General features: G+C 38.0%; 1 protein-coding gene across 5 annotated transcripts in view; it reads left to right on the forward strand.

Annotated features, from left to right (window-relative positions):
• LOC126373314 (serine/threonine-protein kinase minibrain) overlaps positions 1-21,553 on the forward strand; it is a 96,984-nt gene extending 75,431 nt beyond the window's left edge. For all 5 annotated transcript variants that reach the window (XM_050019423.1, XM_050019425.1, XM_050019424.1 and 2 more), the window contains 9 exons: positions 4,532-4,720; positions 5,307-5,454; positions 6,941-7,114; positions 7,738-7,850; positions 11,965-12,174; positions 12,994-13,082; positions 14,599-14,725; positions 15,519-15,654; positions 18,749-21,553. In XM_050019423.1, coding sequence (XP_049875380.1) covers positions 4,532-4,720; positions 5,307-5,454; positions 6,941-7,114; positions 7,738-7,850; positions 11,965-12,174; positions 12,994-13,082; positions 14,599-14,725; positions 15,519-15,654; positions 18,749-18,861 — 1,299 coding nt within the window. In that variant the 3' untranslated portion in view covers positions 18,862-21,553. The remainder of the gene's footprint in view (positions 1-4,531; positions 4,721-5,306; positions 5,455-6,940; positions 7,115-7,737; positions 7,851-11,964; positions 12,175-12,993; positions 13,083-14,598; positions 14,726-15,518; positions 15,655-18,748) is intronic.
• Positions 21,554-21,868: the final 315 nt, after the last annotated feature.

Genomic DNA, 21,868 nt, shown 5'->3' on the forward strand with positions numbered 1-21,868 from the left:
GTTCATTTTACGACCTGTTAATGAGTGTGTCAGATGAGTGTTAAGCAGTCGGTCCTAACTGTTATTTACTTATATAAGTATGCAATCGTTACATAAGCCATGTCAGGGGCCTTTGGCGAGTCAATAGTAACTCTATTGAGCTTCTTAACCCTGGTGTTGAGGTCGGTCATAGATCTCACAACCCACACGAGAGGAGAAGAGTGTCAGATAGACATATATAATATACCAGTAGCAAAAAAAATGTGACAAGTTGTGTTGGGGGTTTGGGAATTATATGACATAAGGTATCATTTCAAAGGGGAAGGTTTCCAGAGTCAGAAAATAAAAAAAACAATAAGGGAAAACATATTTTGTGTAGACTGAGTTATAAGCCCTAATATCCGGCAACAACACTCGCTTTTTTAGTCCACCAGTGTAGTAATGGTTCTAACACTTGGCTATGTGGCAGATACGAGTAGGTTATCAGACAGTTAAGTTTCATTTAATTGTCAATACTTGGAAAATTGGTGGTGAAGATTTAGTTTGTTAAAAGTCGTTTCGCAACATTTTCAACCAATCCCAATTGAGTAGTCTATTTATGAAGTCATTACCCATTATTGAATTTGAATACCACGTGCGCATTGACTGAATTTATAGAATAATTTAACTGGCCGTCCCCCGACCCGAAACGCACGACAGCCCGTCATAATGTAAACAAACTTTCATATAAAAAACAAATTGTATCACTTGCTACGATACAAATCACTGAGCCTTTGTAATCATACGGAGGAATTGTCAATACATTATTATGGTGTAGAATATAATATTATGTAAATACTTACATATTATTTTAATTAATTGTCATATATGTAGACGCTCATTGTTTTCAAAGCGGAAACTATTTTACCTACACAGAGGAAACAATTTCCTAACGGCAAAGGACGTTTTGCTTAGTGCATATGCTTTTCGTAGCGTTCTACATAATTAGGTTGAATGTTGTAAGGAGGTACTCCTGAACAGTTATGTTATGACTGTGCAAGATTTTAACTTTTTTTATTTAGGAGCGCATCGGTAAATTCTATTAAAAATAAAATGACGAAGATATATGGGGAAAGTGGAAAACTGGCACCATGATATTATACCAAATATTCCCTCCATGTCTGTTATTCTTTGCCTACCTCGTTACACGGCTGAATCTCAGCGTCATCTACGACTAACAGATACAAAACCATTTGTGCGGAATGTATCTTTCAGTCGGGACACGGGTACAAGTCTAGGTATTTTCACATTACCGGCATTAGGATTCAGGTTTCGACTTACCAATTTGTGTTACTTTCTAAAGAGCTGTATAAACTCAATAACAACTGTTCGCAACAAATTGACGAAGTTGGCGTCGTCCCACGCTTATGAGTTGGGGTGTTCGTTAGTAGGTTTGAATTGAGTTCGGCTCGCGGCGATAAGTTAAAGCTGCAGGTTGTGCAACTTGCACTCTCCATGTTTCATCTCCGGCTTCGTTCATTAGATAGTTAAACGGCGGTCTGAAATAGTGGATCACGTCCCGCTATCAGGTGCGCTGCAAACAAAACTCTGAATAGAGGCCCGGTTAAACATGCACGACGGGTGTACGGGTATAATTAAAGTTTAGGAGACGCTCACGTCGCCCGTTAACCTCGTTATCGGCCGCTGGAAGTGGGTGAGACGCGGCGGGGGAGTCAAGCTCGGGGTAGGGGGGAAACGGGGAAAATCAATGACAGCCGCCGCGCGCCGTCTCTCCCCGGCCCGACGCGCTCATCTCGCGACCACGTGCCGCGGTCACTGGCCCGGCTCACCACTCGCCCGCTACGAGCCAACACGATGATTTGTCTCCAACTGCCGCGACCCTGATTGATGATGCCCGCGTCCCCAAACGTCTAATGAAATCTGACGACCCTACTCGGACAATACCACATGAAACATAATACGAAATCCCAAAAAACGCGCGAATGTCCGACTTCGGTCAACCAACAGCATAGCGACAGATACGTAGGTAGATATGTAGCGAAGCCTCGCCGGTAACAGTTGTTGGGGTGCTCGGTCGCCTGTAATATATACGCTGTAATATGTAGGTCGCTGTCTGAAATTTGGGTTATCGTTTGGCCGCGTCGATATGCGACACTTCCGCTCGGTAACGCCGCGAATGCAGCCGCCAGTGTAACGGCTATGTTAGAGTTATGTAATTGGCAGCTGGCGCCGGATACTACACGTCATTTGACGCTCTATGACGTCACGCATCATGAGCATTAGATTAGATACATCTAAATCACGCATGTAAGCTCGTATGAGCTTACATGCCACCACTTGACGACAAGCAGAGCCGAGCGTTCGATCAATATACATCAGTGGAACGCACAATGAGTCATATCTGGGCGAGTCTAGCGTAGTAACAAAAACCAGTAGCAATGAACTTCCTAGTCCTAAATCGGCTCGATCGGCACGAACGTTTTATAGCCGCTTATGCATATCGCGACCCGTCGTCGATCAATGTCAACCGCATATTTGGGTCAACGTCCGTCAGCCGAATTCCCGCACAAGTTGACTCATTTCCCCATGTTCCCCCATGACGCATGTCTCCTATACATATTACCTTTATATTTAGCGTTAGGGGTTGTTCTCTTCCATTTAGGTCACCATGCAATGTTGATTCTCAATCTAACCGACCACGCTCTGTCACGGAGGCCCGTGTTGCTCTATGACGCTCTGCTTATTAGCAATAATCGAAGTAAAACTCTTTGAGTCTTCTCACATCTAAACAAGATATTTATTGCGGCAAATGACAGAAAAGTAAAACGACACAGTCAACCGGGCTGTCACAATATTCATAACCTAAAATCCCACATCTGAATTTTTTCCAATGAATCCAAGCCATAATCGTTGTTGTCAGCATTCAGATCCAATTACAAGCTGGGGGACACTACGCGCAAAAGATTGCCGAACAAAAAATCGGCATATGAAAAGGTCCTGGTTAGTTTTATAAACACTATAGGACTCCGACGTCTTATCTTAATCATTACTTTTCTAGGGTACCTAGTCCGAGAGGACCGCCCGCCAATTTTGAAACGGGCTTCGGCTGATTCGTTTCTTTGCTTTATTGCTTTTTCAAAAAGAAAATATCATTTCCATAATGCTGCTTGTTCTAACAGATATTAACTATATTTTTTATAACGCGCAGGCATAAAATAAAAACCTATTTTGTTAGCATCCAGAATCAAGATAAAAACAATTTCCGCGGCAAGAAATCCTAATTTGATCAAATATTTTCCTTTTATCCAACGATTTATCAAAGCAAATATAGCTCCCTATTTCGGCGTGGCTGTTTATTTTTGTTGGCCTGGGCGCTCTTAATGTCAGGAGGTTATTTTGGTTTAATATATAAATCCCTGGGCCTATTCGTCTTTTTAAATCTTTGATGTTTCCACTCATATTATTAGGTACATCAGAGGGAATTTGTACGCTGCGCTGTTGTGTTTGTGCAAATAATGTCATCCATCTTAAAGATTACAGTTATTATATATGCGAATTTTGTTTTCGTTCCGTTTATCAGACTGGCCGTACTAATTACTTAAATAGTTAGCTTTTTTCTTTACCAGTACATTGGCCTCGATTCCTGCAGACACCTCCTAATTGTATTTTAGGTTATACCCGTCATTTTCTTATCCACCGAAAAGGAAAGGGACGAATGATTGACAACTGTTAATTTTAAAATAAATGAAAAACCCCGGCATATAAAATATGCATCTCGATCATATGCGGAAGTAATAAATGTTACTTTCTTTCTTTCTTTCTTTCAATCCGTTTGACCAATATAAAATGAAGGAAGGAATTATTAATTTCTGCGTAAAATTAACGTGTTTTCCATAAATTTCTTGCCTGTCGAATACGCGTCCCTTTTTGGCGGATAAGAATATGACAGGTATAACTTAAAGTAAACATAAATAATCATTTGATAATGGTACTGATTCCAGTACACACCAGACGATGTGTATCAGCACCATTATCAAATCAAAGTTCAAAGTCTATAACAAGTTTCGTAGGAAGTTAAATAATGCCTTCTACGAAGTAGGTTTCGAATAATGAAAAACTATTCTGAACTCCAGTTAACAATGACGGCTGAATATTATAGTTTAACCAAAGCTTATACATTATGTAAAAATAATTATTAAATTAAATCATAGTAACATATTTATAGGTTCATGAATGGGTAAAACAATCGTTGAACAGCAATTATTTGTTTGGTCAAAAGGCTACTACGTAAATCCTAATTCAATAAGAAACTAGGTATAAAATCAATCGACCACGATCTTATCATTAGTTGTGCAAATAATTTAACATATTATTCGAACAGTTCAAAAGTGTAAGTGAGGATCATGCTCCGTTTCTTCTCCTCAGCAATAACATGATCTTGCACAAAAATACCTAGCTACGAAAGCTTATAAGATAAAAATAATATCTTCCTTCACTTTCATTAAGTATTCTCTGATGATCCTACTTTAATCATCCTCAATTTCTCCACCAGGTTTACTACGCGAAGAAAAAACGGAGAGCGCAGCAGTACCTCGGCGAGGATGGGTCGCACAAGAAGGAGAGGAAGCTGTACAACGACGGCTACGACGACGACAACCATGACTACATCATCAAGCAGGGCGAGAAGTTCCTCGACCGGTACGAGATCTCCTCGCCTATCGGGAAAGGATCATTCGGACAGGTGAGCGGGGGACACCCTTCCTTTTTAAAATTTGAATATACATACTTCTTAAGTGCAGTTTTTACACAGTTGACTCGACCACTCTAGTCGGCGATACAACGCCTATCACGTTGGTCTAACAGAAAGCTCGGTGAGGCGTGGGTACTTAGTTCATCGTACGATACATGTACCTCTCACTACTAGTGTTGTAGTCGTGAACTTATGTTATGTCATACATCCGTTTAAGGACTAAATAAAAGAAACCGTGTTGAGGAGTTTCTTGCGCCACTTCTTCTCCTCAGGCCTCAGTCAACACATTCCGAAGTGGTTGTTTTATTCTAGAATAAACTAAAGTCGAGGGAACGCCTTTACCCAGCAGTGGGGTCGAATAGGCTAGATAAGAGGCCCGAGTCATCTTTTAACGTGAACCTTGATCACATTAATTGAAACAACACTTAATTCCGATTTACCTTAAGTATCTGTAAATAATTTCGACTCTTTCTAAGAAATACCGATTTTCCTTATCTCGCCCTAATTCTATAAAACATTCGAAGAATTACTATCTTGTAAATTATGAGACCTAAACAAATATTTTTGTGTATTCCAGGTTGTGAAAGCGTATGACCACGAGGAACAGTGTCAAGTAGCGATAAAAATAATTAAGAATAAGAAACCCTTCCTAAACCAGGCACAAATAGAAGTCAAGTTACTAGAAATGATGAACAGGGCAGACGCTGAAAATAAGTATTATATAGGTAAGTTACCTTTATGTCACCATAGAATAATATACGTATAGAACGGTAATTCTCCGCTCCGCACCAATTCATTTCGGCCGCTGACCTCATTTCCCTGGGTCTTACTTTAGTTTTAAATGGCTGTAAGCCACAAAGGAGAAAGGGGGTGAGAGCGCGGACTGCGTCTTGCTCGCACTTATGCATTAGGCGGTGCACGGTAAGAGGTAAGAATGATATCTGTGTAAGGTGTCCGGAATCTGACATCACATCACTGTACCAAACGCACAAAGCTTTTTTCCATAATGTTCATTTAAAGCTCTATTGTAGATTTATTTCATTTTTGTCTGTCTCTAGTTGTAAAGAAAATCAAAGTAACCTAAAAAAAAATACAAAGTAAAAGACTGCCATCAAATCCTTTGCTAATAAGCGGTGTAATATTTCCTTTGACTCTGTACTTACTCAAAGCGAGTGATAAATGTTTCACAACAACTTTTCAACTCGGCAAATCTTGAGTCTGGAACTAGTTTTATGTGCTTTAAGACCGATGAACGTCACTATGAATTTGAAAAGTAAAAAAACTTAATTAACTCTTGCCAGTTCCAGCCAATTAAAACAAGTTCATTTGGCCTTTTGCGAGTGTTATTTTTGCAAGCTATGCGGATATTTGCTTTTGACAATAAAGCCTAACGAAAGTAAATATTAATATTTGTATATTGCCCTTGAAATAATTTTAAATATTTACTTTTACAATAATTTCAACTTAATATAACAACCGCAATGGGTAACCTCCCTAAAAAGTTTTGCTATTAATCTATAAGAGCTTTACACCTATAATCAATTATGATTATGACTATATCATAACATGTGTATACCAGTGTTTTTTGTTCATTTATTTTTTGTTTTTTTTTTACATCAAACTAAATTCCACAAAATAATTTACACAATAACATAAGATCATGTTAGACAAGACACCGCCACCATATCACCTATCCACGTTGGTCTAGCAAAAAGCTTATTGAGGTAATAGTTAATCTTGTGATGGATCTCTATCATCTCTGACTACCCCTAGAATATAGTCATGAGCTTTTTATGTTAGACAAGACTGTACACTTGTCAGAAAAAAACTATTAAAAAAGTGTTTACTTAATAGATACTCAGACTTTCTCTCAGAGATAAAATCCGAAATGAAGTAATCCGACAGACTACCAAAGTTACCGACATAGCTTTGAAAGTTAGCAAACTAAACTGGCAGTGGGCTGGCCAACATTTGTCGCAGAATCAATAATCGCTGGTTCAAGCGTGTTCTGGAGTGGAGACCCTTGGGACATTTTTTGGTAAGATGGCAAGACGACTTCCAGAAGGTGGCTGGAAACGACTGGGTGCGTAAATTAAGGATAGGGCTTTGTGGCGCGCCTTGGGAGATGCCTATGCCCAGCAGTGGATTGATGTTGATAATATAATCTAATAATACTACTTACTAATAAGAACTTTGTTTTCCGTGTTGCAGTGAAACTGAAACGCCACTTTATGTGGCGGAACCACCTGTGCCTAGTGTTTGAGCTGCTCTCGTACAATCTGTACGACCTGCTGCGCAACACCAACTTCCGCGGCGTCAGCCTCAACCTCACGCGCAAGTTCGCGCAGCAGCTCTGCACGGCGCTATTGTTCCTTAGTCAACCTGGTGAGTATTTTTTATTTGGGTAGCTTACTGCATTTTGTTTAAAACAAACAAATGTCAATTTAAGGCTCCCACAAGTGACTATTGAGGTTAAGTTAGATTGATAGATTGGGATACCAGGAATAGGGACTTCGCCGGACCTATACCTAATCCGACCAAAAATATTTTCAAGTAAAATGTTGCCAAGACGAGATCATATCGATCGCAATGTCATAAAGTCATCAGATCTCATGTTAGGGACTTTGTCGAATACCGAGTATTCGGTGCGGTAACAGATTACGACCCTAAAGAGTTCCTTTTTACCCTTCTAGACGGAATAACCTGATATAAGGGGTATTTTTTTAATATCAAAGCCACAAGTAATCAGTAGTCATCTTGCAGCCACTTGATACTAAGTCCTCGGAAGGATACAATGTCAGGTAGTCAGCCCATGGTTCAACATGTTAGAATCCTCTGTAGGTTTTACGACATGCCTGGGAAGATAAGCAGCTGAACAACTTCTGTTTTTATTCGGTCTCCGTCCAGGAAAGAAGTCATCGACGGCACTGACCACAGGTTATTAATGTTTATTGTGGGACCGAAGCTAAAAACATTGCACATCTAAATACTGTCTTTTTCTTTTTCAGAACTAAATATAATTCACTGTGATCTTAAACCAGAAAATATACTACTATGCAACCCGAAAAGGTCAGCGATTAAAATCGTCGACTTTGGAAGTTCGTGTCAACTAGGTCAAAGGGTAAGTGTTCCAAAAATTACTTAAAACTGCAATTTTATGCCCCTTAAATGGTCATATTTTATATGACATTATATGTTAGCAACAGTGTATGTAAAGTGTTATCGTTTATGGCTCGTAGAGTCATGGGTAACATAATATTCTTACATTGAACATTAAGTACATCATAAACAAGAAATGATGTAACATTCATACTAAACCCAATGAACGCGCGTCTGATGGGATAACATGATGCATTTTACATAAGTCTGTCATAGTGATATCATTCCCGCGTTATAAGGCACTGTACATAGAAACAAAGACATAAGACAAGTTCATTACACACAAATTAGATAAATGGTTCAGCTTACTTCTATAGAAGAAAGAGATAAAGTCAATCCAGTTGTTTGGAAATACCGGTTCATATCCTTGCTGTCACATAAATATGAGTAAACAGGGGAGTTAAAAAAGCGACATTACAATTTGACATTTGCGCACATAAAAGTAATTGCGCAATGTCAACAAATGTCAAATAGCCTTATTGCTTTATTTGAATGTGGCCTTTTCAGACTTCCAGTACTTGATATATACTAGAGTCACCGCACTAGTAAAAATAAAACTTCTCATCAGAATAATTACTAGTGCCGTAACATCCCCTCCTCGTTGGAACATTACCATAACTTGGTATTCCTCTATCTCCACATCTTTCTCCATTCACACCATTTACTTCCCTCGTTTAGTGTCTGCGGGTAAGTGCACACTGTTAGACTGACTATTTTCTCTCTTAAAATGCTAACCAAATTATGTTAAATATTATTTCACACATTGGATACAACATTGAAAGGTTTCGATACATTACCGTAAAAGGCGCCAAGTTGAAAGTTTTTAAGTAACTGTTCATACTTTGCTTGACGAAATGGATTCGATTTAAATATCTCGCCGAATGTGTTAAATATTACTTTAGAAGGTTGTTACTACAGCCAATTATTGCGTTGCGAGTGTAACCTACCTACTTAATATTTTTTTAAATTTTCTGTTCAATCAACTTTCCAATAATAACCACGTACAAATAAATAGCTTAAATCTACAATCGATGTTTATTTAGAAGTTCCTACTTCGTTTAAGTTATAAAATAAACCTCTGTTGTTAGTAACTTGGAAATCGGTTCTGCTGTTTCAGGTTTCTATCTAAAATAGCTTATATTTACCTTAAAGTTAGTGAAATACTAATTTTATACCAAGAAACCTGACAAAAGTAACTAGTAAAAGTCAACTTGCCAGTGACTACCAACCTTTACGAATGGCCCGATTTATAGAGTCAACTCTCAGTATACGCTAATTACGTAGATAAATCACACTGAGGTCGTGTGATTCAGTGGCGTCGCGTCAAAGGTTATCGCCAACTGCGTCTTAAATATTACAATTAATATGAATACGCATTGCCGCTACATAATTGTCGCCACATATCGCAGACACTCATTGATGTCCGAATGACTGTCTCCTTACGATTTATTGCACTTTGTAATTGGAATGTTTGTTAATGATAATAGTTGGAATTTATTTTAAAGTTCAACAACATTTTGTAAAATTCTAGAATTTATTTTAACTTAAAAAAGTTATGAATACCACAATAAAAAAGCGTTACCCTACCATAAGACTCCTCATAGAATCAAGAAAGGAGATCGTAGAATTAAGATTATTGGATAACAATATATATATTTTTTTTGTTGGTCGTAAAATAGACTATTTGTGACTGTGTCAGAATATAGTTTAAAATGTATCGATGAGTTACGAGCTAAAACTGGCGAGTAACTGAGTTAAGGGCTCGCTCCAATCCGGAACTAGAAAGCTTTTAAAACCCATTATGACGAAGGTAAACATACCTTTGATGTGTGACCCCACGGAAGATAATTGAGTGCCCATTTAGCTGTTGCTAGCACTATACATGAACATATTACGCGGGTATTAGGTAGGTATATATTATGTCAATTGCTCGCCCCTTGACAAAGTAAAACGTCACGTAAAAGTTTAGGGTATATTTGATACCCAATCTTAATTCTTCTTTTTTCTTCATATTCTTGAGGTTCAGGCATTTTAACAAATAACTACTTAAGTTCTAATGATACCTAAGGTGTAAAATTAAGAAAAAGTTTTGTTTATAAAAATCTAGTTGATTTTTCTTGATTCATAGCTATTTAGGTATACATACATACATAAACTCTCGCCTATTTCCCATCGGGGTAAGCAGAGACTATGGAATCACATTTGCTTCGATCCTGGCACACTTCTCTTGCTTCTTCCACATTCATCAATCGTTTCGTACACGCACGGCGGTTCAGAATATTTAGGTATACTCTACGACATTAGGTTATAGTAATCCCAGCGCGCTCGGTCTGCGATTGTTGAAGTTGAGGAGCTCGGTGGCGCAGCGGTAAACGCGCTCGGTCTGCCGTTGTTGAAGTTAAGCAACATTCGCAAAGGCCGGTCATAGGATGGGTGACCACAAAAAAAAAGTTTTCATCTCGAGCTCCTCCGTGCTTCGGAAGGCACGTTAAGCCGTTGGTCCCGGCTGCATTAGCAGTCGTTAATAACCATCAATCCGAACTGGGCCCGCGTGGTGGTTTATGGCCCGATCTCCCTATCCATCCATAGGGAAGGCCCGTGCCCCAGCAGTAGGAACGTTAATGGGCTGGTGATGATGAATCCCAGTGCTGGCTTATATGACGTTTAAACCGTGAAATTTGACACGCCTTCACCTATCGACAATACAGCTTAATAACGTAAACAATGCAAACATATAAAACTCTAGATGATAACGTATTATTTATTGCTAAAATTCCAAGTAATAATACAGGATGCGTGGATGTTTAATGACTAGTCTAGAAACATCTGTTAGTTAGGTTTTAATGGTTTTTCATAACTGAAAACGGTAAATTAGTAGACATTTGAAAACGCGGTAATATTTCAGTTTTGAATTATGGCCAGACGTATAATTATCCACAAAATTGTTATTGAGTTTGTAGTGTAATTTGCTTACTGTAGTTTGAGTTTGGAACTTTACATTTACAAACTCGTTACGTCATCTATTAAAATTAACTAAAAATATCCAGATCAAGCCTCTCTAGACCCTTGGTAAATACATGTTACAATTAAGTTTTCTACTCAATTATAAACTTACTTAAATAAGCCTGTATACTTACTTCCCTGCGCTCGGCACTGGCCTCCTCTCAATCATACCATACCACATTCCATAATTATTTAATCACAAGGAATAAAAATAACATTAAACCTTGCGTACTTTCAAACCTTTCAAACAAGCTCGAAAAAAAGATATATATTTATACAGTTCATCTTTCCAGGCTACGTCCCTAAAAATAATATAGATGGCGCTGTCGAGATTTAACGTGATAATTACCTATTTTCTCGTTTCTCGGGCTACATACATACATAAACAGCTTTTATACGTCTCAATGCTGGGCACAGGCCTCCCCTCAATCAACCGGAGGGGGTATGGAGCATACTCCACCACGCTGCTCCAATGCGGGTTGGTACATCATTCGGGTACATCATCATCATCTCGGGGTACATCATTTCAAAAATATAATCTAATGGCAGAGGCATATATAAAAATATTTGTTGCTTATATTTGGATCAGATACGGATAGAATTATGTTGCTAACTATATTGCTTCTCTTCTCTATTTTGATGTGGATTTTAAAATAACATTCGGTCTTACTACATTATAACATTTTAAACTTACAAAAATGACAAGCTAACAGAGAATGTTGAGATGTGTTGTACCTGGATGCAATAACGAAAAATAAAAGATGCATATGTCCAAACAACTCCACCAACCCGCAGTGGAGCAGCGTGGTGGAGTATGCTGCATACCCCCTCCGGTTGATTAGGGGGAGGCCTGTGCCCTGTGCAGTGGGACGTATATAGGCTGTTTACGTTACGTTACGTATATGTCCATTATCCATGAAATTAGAAAGTTAAACGAGGGCAAATCTGTACACCGCCATCTATATTTTTTTTTGGGAACGTAGCCTGTAAAGTCCCTCATTCTGATATAGTCGTAAGCTTATGTTGGTACTTTGCGCAGTTATACAGATTAATGATGGGCCTTCTTGTTGCAGATATACCAATACATCCAGTCGAGGTTCTACAGATCACCGGAGGTTCTGCTCGGTATCCCGTACGACCTAGCGATAGACATGTGGTCGCTTGGTTGCATACTGGTCGAGATGCATACGGGCGAGCCTCTGTTCAGCGGCGCCAACGAGCTCGACCAGATGAACAAGATCGTCGAGGTGCTGGGCATGCCGCCTGATCACTTATTGGATCAGGTAAGGTGTTATAAAATGGCGGATTGTTGTAACCGCCACTGTTGTCCTAGAGCGCCACTTCGAACCCCGGCACCGGACTTCACCAAGAGTTATTTAATTTATCTAAAGTGCAGTTTTCAATAACACAGTTGGCTCGATTACGACCACGTTGGTCTAACAGAAAGTGGGTACTCAGATCATCTTGCAATGGATGTAACTCTGACTACCCCAATTGGGATATAGTCGTGAACTTGTAATGAATTGTTGTAAGGATATAAAGCTCTCGACACTGCGGGTGTCATGTTTGGCAGACGAAAAGCGCCCGCTGTGTGACTTCAATTCAGTACATTATAATTCCTACACCTTCTTTTTGCTCTTCTATAGCATCTATAGTCATATTAAATTCTTACATTTCACATATATTAAAATTTTAATAAGATGTTAACGTAACTTCTTAAACTTAAATAAAGATTTTATCTATCTATCTATCTTATCTATTAGCACCTATGAAAGCTGTATCCGTAACCAGCTGTCATCCAATTCTTATCGGGATCGCAGCATAATGTCTTTTGTTCGCTTATTATGGCGGTTATTATTATGATTCGTAACAAGATTCCCTGACACAAAAGTTATACAATAAGATTTGGATTTTAAAAGAACATTCGTCTTACGACTTTATAACATTTTAAACTTACAAAACTGACAAGCTAACAGAGAATGTTGAAATAAAAAGATGTTTCTAAACTAATTTATCGTGATAATTTATATGAACAAGCATATTATATGTCAGTCTACACAGTAATAAGCAAGTTTGTTTTAAACAAGTATGTAATTTTACAGGCACACAAAACAAGAAAATTCTTTGACAAATTACCGGCGTCCGAGGGCGGCGGCTACGTACTGAAAAAAGTCAATGGCAAAGACGGCACGTAAGTATCCAATCTCGATTATTTTACGGCGGGTGACCAGCCTTAAAACGGCTTGGACGCGTTTTTGTACTAATTTGCATGGTACATAAACATCCTAGTACTTTTCTATTGCGAGAACCTTGCGCTCAAATGTGCGCGCTCCCATAAGATTTGATAAGGAAATTTTTCTTTTGTTTTTACGTGTTCAGTGTTATGAGCAGTATCATGTACCCGTTTTAGAACCCTGTCGCACTATCATGTTTGACATTTAATGAGACTTACAGTTTAATTTGTCAAAAAAGTTAATGTGACATGGTTTCAAATTGTATACATATTAGTACTCGTGACCGAACAGTGCCCAAAGTATTAAGTTTCATAGAGATCTTGCAAAAGGTTTCCATGATTGCAGTTCTTGAGTGATTTGAGTTCTTTCTCTCCCGTTGTTTTCTCAATTGACTCCTTATTCAATGATAATTTTCTTATAATGTAACTTTCCTTGTTTAATTGTGATAATTAATGTATAATATGACCCTTGCGCACAATTAATTGTTACTTACAAACATAACTGTAAACAAGCATATTTGATAAGATCTTTGGTAATAATAAGATCTATGGTATTATAAATAGGTAAAAACGTGACTATTTCCTATTTATTAAAAGTTGCATGTAGCAAATAAAACAATATAGGCGGACATGCGACTTTTAATAAATAGGAAATAGTCACTTATTTACCTATTTATAATATAAAATATATGGGTTGGTAAATATTCACCCACGGCAATAGAAGCAAATATATTGTCTGCCCAGAACGAACGTCGAATTACTTCGCAAAGAAACGACCGAGTCGTGTAGGAATAGTATTAATTACGGCTGTCCGATAACGGCCCTAATTAACTCGACCTATTGTTTACTTATTTCCGAGAAACAAGTGTTTTCATTGAAATTGTGCTATGCTTTCTTATCCTTAAGTACTTTTATTAAAATGTTTTCCTTATTTTTGTTCATATCATTTGTATGCCGTTCATAAGTACATCAATTTGGATATTTAATATAATAAAATCGAATCTCATGGTGGTGGTACTGTAAAGTTTATTTGTAATTTTATATCAAATTGAGAAATATAGTGATGATATATCTAAAATAAAACAAGTCCCCCATTAGACTTTAAAAGAAACTATAGGATACTGGCTGGATGTAAAAAAATAACCGTAACCGAATCCGAAATGAAAGTTTCGGATAATATCGGATAGCGGCCGCTGCCAATGCTGACACACAAGCTGCGCGTAATTTTTGTTTTTTTTTCTTCTTTTGTCGTAATTATATAACATATTACACAACTTGTCGTTATAAATAAAACCACTATTACTTATTTGTAAGTATTCTACTTTAGAAATTGCTTAAAAAAAATATATCCGTATCCGTAACCGTATCCGGTATAATAATCATTATTATATCCGTATCTAACCCGTACCCGAAATTTCATATCCATAACATCCCTGCCTTCTAGGACACCTGTGTATTGTAAATGTTGTTGTAGGTACAGAAAGTACCGAGCGCCAGGCACGCGGCGACTGCACGAGATCCTCGGGGTGGAGGGCGGCGGGCCCGCGGCGCGGCGGCGCGGGGAGCCCGGGCACTCCGTCTCTGACTACCTCAAGTTTAAGGTGAGATACCTTGAAGTATTTCGCAGTACCTTGATATAAACAGCTCACGGGATCGTCTGGGAACCGTAGAGTCAACTAGCTTAAGTTTCAGGAAAGCTACAACTTTCAGTTTATCGTGGTATGTATCCGACTGTGCTATACCGTTCCTTGGGTATCTCCGTCTCTGTCTGTCATTCGCGGTCATCGTATATTTGAACGTATGATTGCGTTTTCCCTCCCTCGACACTCCTATTGCCACCCAAGCCGTAGTACAGCGCTCGTGACCATACTATAAGAATAGATTTAAGAAGATGGAGAGAGAAAGAGAAAGATCAGTGGGTATAAGCTCCGTGGTAGAGACGCTAATGTTTATGAACGTAGCTTAGTTCGGACAAGGTAAGTACTGAAAAGGAGTCGAAAAACACGATTTTTACAATTCTTAGAAGTAAATATTAAAACAGTATTCTTTTATAGAAGTATTAAGGTCACATACTTCACCGAGTTTCAAGTTTCTTTCGTCACAAGACTTTACAAGGCTTCGACTTCCTCTAAAGTTATTTTGACAGGGTCAAGGTGAACACTATTTCTACAAGTTTCCCCTGAAAGAATTAAACAACCTTCAAGTTGTGTATGGTTTAGCAATGTTTTTTGGCAAAGTTGATTGACGAACTTTTTATACGGATTCCCTGTTCCGCATTGTCGTTGTAAATCCAGCCCTTTTTATGTGGAAAACAAAGTCGATGGAAATAAAAATTATAATGTAAAATTTAATGGTTGATTTTAAAACTAAACTTTTTTTTTTTCAATATTATAGGATTTAATCCTACGTATGCTCGAGTACGACCCAAAGCAACGCGTGACGCCATACTACGCGTTACAACACAACTTCTTCAAGCGCACGGCAGACGAGTCCACCAACACGCAGCAAGCGCAGTCGCATCATCAGCACGGTTAGTTAATTATATGACGTCATCAATCTAGGGGAAGTTACTTAGTGTGGGTTTCCACCCAGGCGTAGAAGAGATGAGCGGAATCAACCAATGCTGCGAGAGAGAGAGTGATAGAGCGTCTTCTCTCTCACTTTTTTGCTGTGATCGGTTGAATCCACTTCTCTTCATGTCTCCGCTTAGGTGGAAACCTACCTTTAGTGCATTTTCACACTACATCAGATTCTTATCCCATCCGAGTACGACCAGTGACTGATCCGGAGTGGTCGTAGAACTATTTGTATGGCAGCTTACGCACTACATCCGTTATCCGATATCTGTAAGTAGTTTTTAGCTGTGGTCGTATGCCAATTTGTCCCAAGACTCTGCTTACCACATACAGCATACGACCACGGCTATCTTCTAAACGTCACTATTTGGAAGAATGTCAGAAAAATATTTTTTTGTTTCGTACTTTTTAGAGCGCGTTTTCTTCGTAGTCGGGTTTTAGTTTCAAACTTTTATTTTCTACTATCGCTCGTTCTGGGATCGGATATGAATTGGAGTAGTACGAAAACGCTCTTAATGTTATGTGTGTTGTCTATGCCCCCTCCAGTTGACTGATGGGAGGCCTGTGCCCAGCAGTTTTGTACCCCATTAACGAAGAAAAGTTCTTCACAAACAGTCTTCTCTCTGCAAAATGTTGGCAGATATTGAACAATGTATGTTGTACTACTGCGAGCAATATTAAATTCAGAGTTCAAGCTTCATGTAATTGGTTAAGGTGATGAAAAGTAACTTATGAAATTGGCATTTCGTATTTTATGTAATGAGGGACTTTCCCGGCCAAGTTCCCAAAAAAAAAATATAGATGGCGTTGTCTAACTCCTACATGATAATTAAATTACCTAATATTTTCATTGGTCGGGTAGATAATTATTCAAAAATGTAATGTAATGGCAGAGACATATAAAAATGAATTTGGATCAGGTTTGCATTATATTATGTTGCTACCTATATGCTTCTCTTATTTTGATTAGAATAATGGTTCGAAGATGTGTTGTGCCTGGATATAAAGAGACATCATTTAGTACCCAAAAATAAAGATAGAAAATTGAAATCCATGAAATTAGAAAGTTAAAGCAGCAGCGCAGCGTTAGACAGCGCCATCTATATTTTTATTAGAGAACGTGGCCTTTAAAGTCCCTCATCAGGGTGACCGTTGGCTTCTGGGGTGTGATCATGTGTAGAATACGTCTAACATCATACGGCTAATCGTGATCTTCGCTAACACATAATGCTTTCATCATTTCATGTCGACTAATCGATACTTACCATATGTGTCCCTTTCTGTGATAACTCTTGCATACATAAATATATTTTGTTAAAAAAAGTGTTTGTTGATGGAAAACTGGGAATATTAACTGATTTGTATCTGATGAAACTGGAAGATTGATCAATATGTTTCTTTTGTAAGACTAGTTAACAGCAGGCCTAGCACGCTAACGCCGCGAGTAGAGCGAGTGAATGTCAAAGCGCGAGTTGTCAAATTTGACAGACGAGTTAAGGTCTCTCGTTCACGCATCGACTTGCTCGCGACTTGAATTGAAAAGTGTGTCCCACAAATGATGTTAAAATCTATCAATTTTCTCATTTCTTATGAAAATAGCGATCTGTTTTTCTTTTTCTTGGCTCTTCTATAACAAGTGTACAATATATTTCCTTTGGAGTGTGAAGTCTTGAAATAATCGCGGATCTCCCGGTAGTCGCGTGTATCAAGGACTTTATTTTATCTTACATAGCGTGGTAGGCCTGCAGAGACTACTCTGATGAGAAGCAAAATACCTATCATGGTATTGATACACATTGGAGTATAGCAAAGTGCAATCACAATGCACACAAATTATATCCTGCAATAAAACGGGACGAAGGCACATTGGTTTTAATGAAACTACGAAATTCATTTAACACATATATAAATTCACGCCCTGTTTATACGAAATCCTAAGATGGATATGATGAACGTTATGGTGACAAGGGTTCTGTGTATCGCCCATAACAGTCCCCCCTGTTGAATTTTACGACCCGGGAAGACAAGCAGCAGAATGTGTTCTATGATTTTTTATTCCCATTTCAGCATAGAAGTATTTATGTACAAATTGAACGTTTTCTCTAGGAGATCCAACATATATAATAATTTTAAACACAGATCAGTCTTCCAATTTGTTCAGAGAACCCCTACCCGTACTAACCTTGTATAACTGAAGTGATATTGAACCGTGTGGGCATTGGCAGATGGCCCGTCGGACCCGCGATGACTAGTGCGGTCCGGCGGCCCCAGCGCGCGTCACTAGCCGCCAAGCTAACAGCTAGCTAGCAGGTCGGCCCACTTATGTCGCAATGTTAACTTTTAACCAGTATAACCTAATATATATCCCTACCTACCCCTCATAACCCAGACTCCAGAATGTTCCACCGCATGACACGTGACTGCATGGCTTCATAAGCGAGATCTGCAACGAAAGTTTATATGATTTGTAACTTTGCAAGGTTTCAAATAGTTGCTGGATAGAATTTAAAAGGGAAGACATTGAATTAAAAAAAAAAAACTACATGAAATTAGTTTCTCGTATTTTGCAAATAATTAGCCCGAGAATATTCTTCCCTTCTCTAGTCTGGTCAGAAATTTAAAATTGTTTAAACATTATTATAACTATAAGTTGTAGATTTCGATCAATCATTTGTTGCATTTACATCAAGTTGATATCATTTTTTTAGTTTTTTCTTTAATTATCCTTCTTGTTAATCAATGTCGCTTATCATACTTAGATCTTAGCAGGTCATAATCGAATTGCTTTTATCATTATATTTCAGTATACGAAAGGTCTGACTCGACAATGACATTTTGGTATCCTTGTATATAAAATAAATAGAGTGTTAAATTGTCAAATACCACATGGCACGAGCTCATAGTAACTTTACAAGGAAAGTCAAGTCGATTCGGACTCTTTGCAAAGTATAGAGTAGGAAGGTCAGTACGTATTAGCATAGCACCCCCTAGAATGTCCAGTGCGATGTGGTGCGGCGTGCGCGGCAGTGACATTATTGTTTGATGCAGGGCGGCTGTGGGGCGGCGCCGAGCGCATGGAGGTGGAGGCGGTGCGGCGCGAGGACGAGCTGCTGGCGCCGACCGCCGTGTGCCACACGCACAGCCCCGTGGCCATCCACTAGCGCGCCGGCCCGCCAGGGCGATGCCATCTCTAGCTAAATGACCTTGTGATACTAGCCGAGCGTGTAGCGAGCGAACCACCACCACCCGAGGCGGACGTTCCCGCGCGTCTCCCGGAGACGACCAGTGCTCAAATTAAAGTGTTTAAATGGTTGTGTGTGTCGTTACTGTATTGACGAATACGAATTTTAGTTAAATACGGTGAGCCGTTAAGTTATAGTGTGTGCGTGGTCGCCGGAACGGTTCCGAGCTCGATCAGACAATGTGACGTGACGCTACGTTAGCTCGGCGACGTGGGTGAGAGTTGGTGTAGTATAAGTAAAGTTGAATCGCTCTATATATTAGTGCGAGATATAGAGAGCTGCGCTGGCTGCCGGCGTTAGTGAATATTGTAGAGAAATCGGGACACCTCGGCGTTGGACTAGAATCCTAGTACAATCTGTGGACTCTCAGGACTCTTGGACTGAATCCATATTTATAGTTATATATTTTTATTTAATGCTATAAGTCTGACTGTAAAGAAAATATTATGGTGACGATTTGTTACTTTGTAACATGTATTGTATTATTTGTTCTTAATTGCTTCACCGTACTTAGAGAAGGTTCAGAATGATCACGTATGATCCTTTCACCACATCCGGATGCATCAAGTGCATGAAAGCTAGGTTTTTTTATTGTTACGCAATGCATATCAAGGACGCAATATGGTAGAAAATAAATATTGTATATAAATTAGGAAACCGACTAAATACAGACTGCAAATTAAACTGGATAATCAATAGTTTAGTTACGATCTATGCTAGTTAAGCTTTCATTCAGTTTTATTATTATGCAAGCTTTATAATTTTAAAGTGTCGGCAACTGATGACTGAAATTCAAAGGGCCAACAAAATTTCCTTTATATCGTTGAAATAGACACGACGTATTTTACTTAAATCTTTACCTATATTTTGTAATGCACAAACTGATTGGATCTGTCAGATGTAATATGGTGTATCAAACTATGCCCTCGCATTTCAGAGTTGTATAAATATTAACTTTTCTTTTAAATCTCAATTACCACATGAATATTGTGTTAAAACATATTATGGGTTATTTTTACCCACTGAAATATACAGAAGACGTGTAAAACTGAAAATAGTGTATAGGTAATAAAAAAACACAAAATGTACTTGTAGGTTACGAGAATGTTGAATCATATATAAAAATTTGGGTATTTCAGATAGGAGATAATAAAATTGAATTACTGACTTGTTCAACCTTTTTGGATTTGAATCTACAATAGACTAACCTCATTGCAACAGACTGGATGAAACTTTGTAACGGAGATATTTTGTATAGAGTACACTGAATCACTGCCTTATTGTGCCGGAAATTTTTATGATAACGACCCCTGCTCGTGCTATGTGTCTCTGTCCGCTGTAAGCTCCAATCGTTTGCCAAGCGGGTGCCGCGGCCGCGCCTCAGCAAGGAGCCACGACAATAGCTCTATTTATTAGTCTGAAAGTTCCTAAAACCGAGTCTCATTTACATATTATGTGTTCAATTATAGTTTTATTTTATTTTTGAAAAGTTCAAGCCTAGGGATTGTATACAAGTTAGTGTCCTTACTCTGTGATGGTAACAGAGAAAGTCCATGGGAAATAAATAGCACGAGCCGAGGGCCAAGTGTTAGCAACGTTATTCTGAACTGATCGTGATTTAACAAATTATTTTATGTTCAATTATCGTTTAGTTGAAATAACTATGGACTGAAGTGACAATGTTCAGAATAAAGCCGCTAAAATGACGTTGTAAATGACAGCAGATTTTTATGTACTGCAAAATATTGCTGTGGATTTTTTATAAAACTTCCTCTTAGGATTATTTTTAAAAACACATTGTATGTATGTTTGTATGGTACAGCTATTTTGTTTTTGGGTCATGAAGCATGAAAGTATTTTTTTTATTTTCACATAGGTATGGAATTTTATTTTTAATTATTTTCCAATTTCATTGTAGATTTTAATCTATCCAATGTCTATTTTGTGCTGTATTTTTTTTTATAATATCAGTGTAATATTTACTGTAATACTTTTCTGCTTCATGGAATTATAGGATGATTAGGAGTGTAACAAATAGGTGTGGAAACACGATTTATTTAATAATATTAACAACTTGAATGGGCAGATTTCCCACTCAATGTTCAAAGTAGTTAAATTAATTTTATTCATAATTCAAAAAGTTCTGAATACTAATATTGAAATGTGATATTCATGACTTGTTTGATTTAATTATAAACTTGTAATTGTATTTTCTATAATTAAACTGCATTGTCATATTGTTTATATTTTTAATTATGATACTTATAATAGTTTTGTTACATTTACTGTCAGAGGTATGAAACTGCGGAAATCTGCTCCAAAACTGTTATATTTTTCATAACAGACTAGTCGAAATATACCGACCTATTTGAATAGCAACTAATTCCACTCAAGGATGGCCCTAGGTGTTTGCGCTTGAGTATGTAATATACTGTACTATTTATTTGTTCTGACAGTATGGAACATAGTGAGACGTGTGAAGTGACAAGCTGCGAGGAGCTAAAATGTTTATTTCCTATCGAATTGTCAGTTCGCAGGCACTGTAACAATAAAAGGATAGAGCTTTATGTCACTAAGTTTTGTATTTTAAATCAATAAACGATAGCAATGATTTATGTCTTTATTTTACATAATAGTTAACCTTAAGCGCCTTTCGCACATGCGCCAAATTTTCGTCCAGAATTACGATCCGTTATGATGGTAGCATAAGGGACACGAAGTTCAGTAAAATTTGCACAGATTTTATTTGTACTGTTTGTCAAAATATTGACAACTACAATTACGCCTGACCACGGGAGTCTAAAAAGGCAACATTGAAGCAATTCATCTAAAAAGCAATATCGCAATTTGAAATTTGCAAATATTAAGAATTTGTTAACAAATGTCAAATAGCAATATTGCTTTTTTAGATGAATAAGGATAAAAA

Source organism: Pectinophora gossypiella, chromosome 15 (genome assembly GCF_024362695.1).
Source record: "Pectinophora gossypiella chromosome 15, ilPecGoss1.1, whole genome shotgun sequence".
Lineage (NCBI taxonomy): Eukaryota > Metazoa > Arthropoda > Insecta > Lepidoptera > Gelechiidae > Pectinophora > Pectinophora gossypiella.